General features: G+C 42.7%; 1 protein-coding gene across 5 annotated transcripts in view; it reads right to left on the bottom strand.

Annotated features, from left to right (window-relative positions):
• The window catches only part of NME7 (NME/NM23 family member 7), a 159,664-nt gene that overhangs the window by 79,106 nt on the left and 73,622 nt on the right, over positions 1–6,936 (bottom strand). For all 5 annotated transcript variants that reach the window (XM_025210909.1, XM_006029448.2, XM_025210906.1 and 2 more), the window contains exons 5-6: positions 4,827–4,877; positions 1,998–2,205 (exon numbers count right to left, since the gene is read on the bottom strand). In XM_025210909.1, coding sequence (XP_025066694.1) covers positions 1,998–2,205; positions 4,827–4,877 — 259 coding nt within the window. The remainder of the gene's footprint in view (positions 1–1,997; positions 2,206–4,826; positions 4,878–6,936) is intronic.

The raw sequence follows: 6,936 nt of genomic DNA on the forward strand, positions 1-6,936 counted from the left end.
ATTATTGCTTTTGCCTTCTTTTATCACTGCTGACTTCATGCCTTCTTCCACCTTCATCATCTACTGTAGTCAGAACAACCTGAGAGCAAACATTAGCTAATTTCCCTTGATATAGCCAATTAGACTATTAGCCATCTTCAGTGCAGAAATTCAATGAATTTCTTTTAAAAGGAAATAATAATAACCTGCAGACACTACCAAAATCATCAGATTTTTGCCTTGTATAATAGTCTCAGAGCTTCTTGAGTCACCTCTCAGTTAAGTAGTAGTATGTTTCAGATATAGCCAAGTCAAATTTAGATTTTCCCATGTTAGCTCAATGAGCTAAAGTTGAGAGTTGAGAAATATCTTTCTCTGCCAGAGTACACTGGAGGGATAACAATACCATATTCTGGAGCCAAAGGCTGTGGCTAAGGATATCTGGCATGGGATTTTAGTTAGAGAAATAACCATCAATAAAAATGCTGTTCTAATGTGCCTGTTTAATTATTTTTAAAAAGATCATTCCTTATTATATTAGTGTAATTACTTTGGAAAGCTTTTTCTCTTTTTTTATTCCCATGTAATTATTTTGCTAGACTTGCCTATAAATGCGTATCATTGTGTTCGCAAGGTTCTTCGGGTAGATGTGATATCTTTTATTAGACCAACAAAATAGTTGGAAAAAAGTTCTTGATTTTTTAGCTCCAAGATAGAGTTTCTGGTCAAAAACCAGACAGACCTCAGGACAGCCAATATTCCAGATTTTAGGACATTAGGCTGTGAAGTGGAGAGTGGATGAGTGGTTGAATAACTGTCTCTTTACCTCACAGCTTGTGCTGCTGCACTAAGCAGCCTGACACTGGACCAGGAAAAAAGGAGAGGGGAAGAGACTGACTCTGCCCTGACCAACAGGCCCCACATATATGGGATGTAGGATACCTCAGTTCTAGATCCTGCTCCACCTGGTTTAGATCATGGGCCTCCCCCATCCCTGATGAGTCCTCAGGCAAGTCCCTCAATCTCTCTCAATGGAGCCTGTCCCATTTTGTATAAGTAATTAAACATTTACTGGAACAGGGACTTGAAGTTGAGTCTCCCAGACTTGAGTATACCCCAGTGGTCAGGACAAAGTCGCTTGTTTCTCTTCTTGGTCCAGTAGTAAACTGTCTAGTGGAAGGCAAACTGAAGTAAGGAAACAAACAAGCCATTGAGCCAACTAAAGTGCCCAGCAAACCTTCATACTGACCAAAATGCAATCGTTAGCCCCACAGTTGTAAACACAAATACTCATAATGTGCAAATATCACTTATCATAATTTATACTTCAGTACTGGTAACACAAATCTATCCAGTTCCATAGCCTTTCCTAAGCATCACAGAAAATAGTAGATTGTAAACTGTTAGTGTGAAATGACACCCTGTGTCTCACACCCCAATACAAAGCCATATAAAAAGCTACCTGAAATGAGTCACTCCTACTCAAAACACCGGACTATTATCTGCAGCAAACCTAGCTGAAGTTCAGCGGGAGCTATTGATTGTTCAGGATGATGGCAGAGAGAGATGAGTTGTGGGTGACGGAGGGAAAGTAAGTAGCTGGGGTGATGAAGAAGAATGGCTGAGTGGAGCACAGGTGGTACTGAATGATTTAGAACCCAATTTTCTTGCTTTTCAGGATTTAGAGTGATAGGCTATGAAGTCTACAGTATACAAAAGGACTTTATGTGTACTGCATAGAGCAAATAATAGAAGGGCTAGACTCATAGTCTTAGACAAATTTTCCAAGTGTAGTCTCTTCTAATCAGAGCAGAAGTGCACAGACAGGGTAGCATAAAGATAGCTTACTCTGCAGCTGTCTGTGTTGGAGATAAGACTTCTGTCTACAAATATAACTATGCAGAATGCATAAATCAGCACTACATTCAAATTAAAAAATAGCAGTGGGATTTCTGTACTGACTGCAGCCCAATCACTGGATCAGTAAATGAACAAAGCTAATATATTTAAAATCTTACTTGAGCTGCTGAAGCAATAGAGTCAGGGCCATGAGCTGCATTTCTTATGCCATCTATTCCAAATGTGGCTCGAATGCTATCTGGAGCTTCAGTCTGTGCCACACCAGAGTTTGCAGGTCCCAGTAACATCTTCCATTTAGACACAGCATCATCTCCTAAAATCTCCATGGCAACAATGGAACCACTTGTAATAAACTGGAGAAGCTCACTACAAAATACAAACAGAGAGAAAGCAGTGATTAATTCTTCAGACGGAAAAACACCACCAGCTCTGACCCCAGTGCCCAAACCTCATCAATGTTGCAGGAAAAGTACATCAGTTCATAGTAAAAGTTGTAACACAAAGTGGTGGGTAGCACCAGACTTCAGAAGAATGCCCACAGAGATGAGCAATGGTGGATGTTACGAGCGTACTCATTACTCAGAGTAGTGTATTTCCCAATCTGTTCCTTCCACATGAAGCTCCCATACAAGACTCACACTCATCCTGTGCATCTTCCTTACCAAGAATGTATTTACATCAAAATTCCTATTCCCTACTCCACTATCAGAGGACTTGCATCTAACTCCTGTCCCTCACTAACAGAGAAACAAAGGGCCTATTCTATCCTATTGGCTTTATTCTGAATTGAACAGAACAACATAGTGAGAGAGGCAGGAAATAATAAAATATGTATACTGGATGTCTTTTATATCTATAAAAGACTTGCATTATATTCTATGTTTTTTATATCTATATAATTATCCTCATATATTTAGTATAGGCAATTTACTCAGTGCTGCAAAAAGATAAGGCACCTGAGGACTTTGGGATGTAAGAGACAGAATGAGAAGACATCATACCATTGAAAACACAAAGGAAAGAAAAGAAAGTGGTTTGTAGGGTTTTTAATCAAAGTGACAACATTCTTGACAGTGTAGAAATCTTGAGATTTTGGGGAAGAGATTGATTTTGGGAGACCATACAGATTGTATGGTTAAAAAAACCCAAAATTAGGAGAGCTCAAACTTAGTTAATTAAATATACCTTTATCTCTGGCCTTTTGAACATATGCATTATGCCACAAGTTTTAATAACCTGTTCACATGTTCTTAAGCTCTGTATAGCATAATGCTGTCACGCAATGAATTAGAAAATTGCAAAAAAATTTATTCAGTCATTTTAGGGTTACAGATTTATACATATGGGAGATAATATCATTTTGACAAGTTCCAAATGCTTTTTACAAAATATGAAATTAAACATCCTTTAATATTTCATTTTACTTCCTCAAGAAGTAGTAATAGTTTTTCCTACTATTCAGTAGACTTTCATTAACTATCAAGTTTGCCAGAAATGACTGTTTATAAAGACACTATAATAAATCACTAATGAAATGCTAAGAGCAATCAGGTATGAGAGTTAACATTTTTATTAGCATTTGGATATTTTTTTGTTCACTTACTACAATGCAATGAAAAAAATACAGTCCAGTAAATACCAGGCAGTCAGAGCCCTGGATGACAGACAAAATAAACACAGTGAATAGACAGCTGACAGTTTCTCAGATAACTGCCATTAGTTTAGCCAGCCATGAATAAAATTGTGAACAGAATTCTTGTTCATTTATGAACCTATCCAAGCAGATTAACTTAGGAAAGAAAAAAAGATGACAAGCTGAGTTCCTTGATGCTCTACAAAATGGTCAGATGTTTCCTTGGATCATTTCCTTTTCCATGGAAAGAAGGAAACCATCTCCACCCATTGCTCCCAGAAGAGACCTGCCAATTATCATATTCCTGAGGCTCAGGAACCCAAAGATCATCCTGAAATTGGGCCTTTAAACTTCTGTCATTAAAACCTACTATCCCTGCATGACAAAAAATAGAAAGCTTTGGGTTGACCTCACCCAGGTAAATTATGTAAGAGTTGTAAACCTAGGTCTAGACTCAGGAATGTATGTCAAGCAACTTCGCCTTCATTGTGACCTCCTTTCATAGCCAGACAAATTCTAAATGTAGATCAACAAACAGCATTTACCTTACTTGAATGCAATGCCTCTGGAAACTCTCACATGCATGCACACACAAATTCTTACTTGTTTAGCACAGGCAATATGTTCACTGCTGCATAAGCCACAAAGACAGGAAAAACCTTGCCTCGAAGATGTTACAAGGTAACAAACAGACTGAGAAGACATGTGCTTGGAAAAATCCAGGAGTGGAAAGAGTGATTTGTTGTTTGAAGCTTCTTGGTATTATGGAAATCAGTATTTTAGAAGGGTGAATTTGTCTATATGCATATGCATTCAGTCACTTATGGAGAGATCAAGTATATCATGCATTCAATATATAATGCAGCACAGAGACCCCATGGAGTTTTGCTTTTTGTTTAACACTAGCCCTACAAGAGGGCATGCCTGTGGGCAAGAAATCACACTTTTGGGCATTTGCTGCCAAATCGGTATCCGAGACTGGTCATTCCACTCCAGTTGTCACTACCTTCGAGTCCCATTCTGTGTCTGAAGATGCTGCCTTCTAAATGTCGGGTCCCCTCCCCAGCTCAGACCATTTTCATTCCTCATAAAGTAGATGCATTCCTTGGAGCTTAATCAGCGTGAGAGGGCTGTGGAGCCAGGCATCCATCAGCTGGGAGTTGTAGTGCTCTAGGGAAATCTGAATGAGGTTCTATGCAATACTTTACACAAGGCCTTTGCAAATCAAGACCAGCTCTGGGTTAACCATTATCTTGTAGTGTCACATTATAAAAGCTCGCCATGATGTTTTCTCAACTCCCCTCCCCCCCCACACAGTTAATGATCATATTAACCTAAAAAAATAAGTACCTACTTGTAAAAAGGCCTGGATTGATGGTCTACATAGAAATCCATTGCTTCTTTCCTAGAAGAGACCAAACAAACATGTAAGACATTCATGAACAGTTCTTCACTAATATGCCTCTGCAGGTAATTTTTTCCCAACAGTTTGTGTGTTTGCTTATGTCCCGAGGTAAAAGAGTCTGTATGCTTCCACATCTTTTACTATTGTTAGTACAACTGCTAATACTGTTTTTAGCCACATAAATAAATAATCCTTCTAGTGTGAATCCTCCTACGCTCTTGGCTTTGATGATATTGTGTAGCAAATCTGCCTTTCAAATTCACTGGCTCTTCCCATGTTCTGGTATTATGAGAAAAGGCAAACAAGAGCACCAGAGTCACCTTCCTTATAATTGTAACAGATTGCCAATGTGGACTCAGACTGGCTTGAGATACTTACCCTGGGCTAGAAACAGTGCCGCTGAATTCTGAGTGACCCCAACGGTGGAGCAGGGGAGCCCTGCCCTGTGGAAAAGGAGAAGCCAATCAAAAGAAGAGGTTTTCAATCCCCTCATTTGCATGGAAGGGGGATGGCTGGAGTTGGGGGCCAGCCACCCTGAGCCCTGGTTGGCCAGTTTGCAAGCCAGGGAAGGACTGCTGGAGGGGATAAAAGCAGCAGCTGAACTGGCATGTGGGAGCTGCTGACAGTGGCTCCGGGGAACGATGCAGGAGGCCTAAAAAGAGCTGGGGTGAGCTGACCCAGCAGAGGGAACAGAGAGACCCCTCTGAAGAGCCTCGAAGGCCCTGGGAGAAGAAGGCAGCAGCAGTCAGCTGTGCCTCCAGTCCTGTAGCAGAGAGGGAGCAGCAGCCAGGGCTTGGGGCAGACAGCTGGTGCCCCAAGGCCCCATCGCAGTGTGCTGCATGTGCTGGGTGTCCCAGAGCCTAGGGGTGGCAGTCGGCCCCCCACTCCACTGAGGAGAAGCAGTGACCAGGAGTGCAGGAGGCATCCTTATCCGGAGCAGGGCCGGTGAGTGGAGAAAACCCCTTACCTTCCCTGGGGAAGCAGGACAACAGCAGGCAAGGTAATTCGGATCCTGAGGAGCAGAACGCCAGGACAAGGGTTCTCGGGAGCTCAGGGCGCAGGCTGGAGCTCAGAGTGGGATTGGCAAGCCGCGAGGTGTGTGGGGTGCTTGGCTAGTCAACTGGAGCAAGGATTTAAAGCAACGACCCCTGGGAGCTGCCTGTGCTGCTGACCCTCTGCCACTGACTGCCCCAGAGGGGACTCAGTCCTGTCCCTTATTCTGCAGCTGATTGTCACCGGATGGAGTCCCTGAGCTTTGTGCTTGGGTCATGCTGATTGCTGCAGGAACCTACTCTGTTGCTTGTTGCTTGCCTTGTTGGTTGTCATGGAGGGTCACCCTTCAGCGTCTTTGGGGGTTGGGGTTTGATACAATTTGATTGCTGCAGACCAGAAGAGCTTCACCTCTTGCAGTCTGTCGCTTATTGGGAAGCCTGCTGGAGCTGCTGGGAGTGACCACCTTGCTTCCTTGTGGTAGCATCTCAGCAGTGCCTGAAAGCTGCCAGTTACCCTACCTGTGGTTCTTGAGTCAAGGGCTGACTAATGCATTCTGGTTTGTTTTGTGATTCTGGTTATGCCATTTAAGTTCACTTGTAAATAACCTTTCCTATTATTCTTGTTTTCTAAATAAAGTGTAAATAGTTAAATCAGTTAAGTGTTAGACCTTCTTGGGACCAGGGGCTGCTCTGTGGGGAGCAGGGGCCAGCTGGAAAGTAAACTGGTGCTGCCCAGAAGCCCTGCCCCACTCTCACCAGAGTCATAGCCCAAAGGCATGATTTTGCGTGTGCTTCGGCACCAGAATTATCCCCGCCAGGTTGCAGCTTCATTGCACGGGAGAGTTTCCTATTGCAGAGGAGAACCCCGGTGCAGGGACGACTTTCCCGCCTCTTTGCAGCTTCTTTTGCAGGGTGCATTGCTCAAGTTGCAAGAGAAATGCACGGTGCAAGAGAGTTCCCGCCACCCGCATGCAAATTCATTCCCCGCTATTGGCTAGTTCTAAATTATTCCCACGTGGCGGCTAACGATTGGCCTGTTAGCCATATAAGAGGCTTGAGCGGTTTCT

This window comes from Alligator sinensis, unplaced genomic scaffold (assembly GCF_000455745.1).
Source record: "Alligator sinensis unplaced genomic scaffold, ASM45574v1 scaffold327_1, whole genome shotgun sequence".
In the NCBI taxonomy this organism is placed as follows: domain Eukaryota; kingdom Metazoa; phylum Chordata; order Crocodylia; family Alligatoridae; genus Alligator; species Alligator sinensis.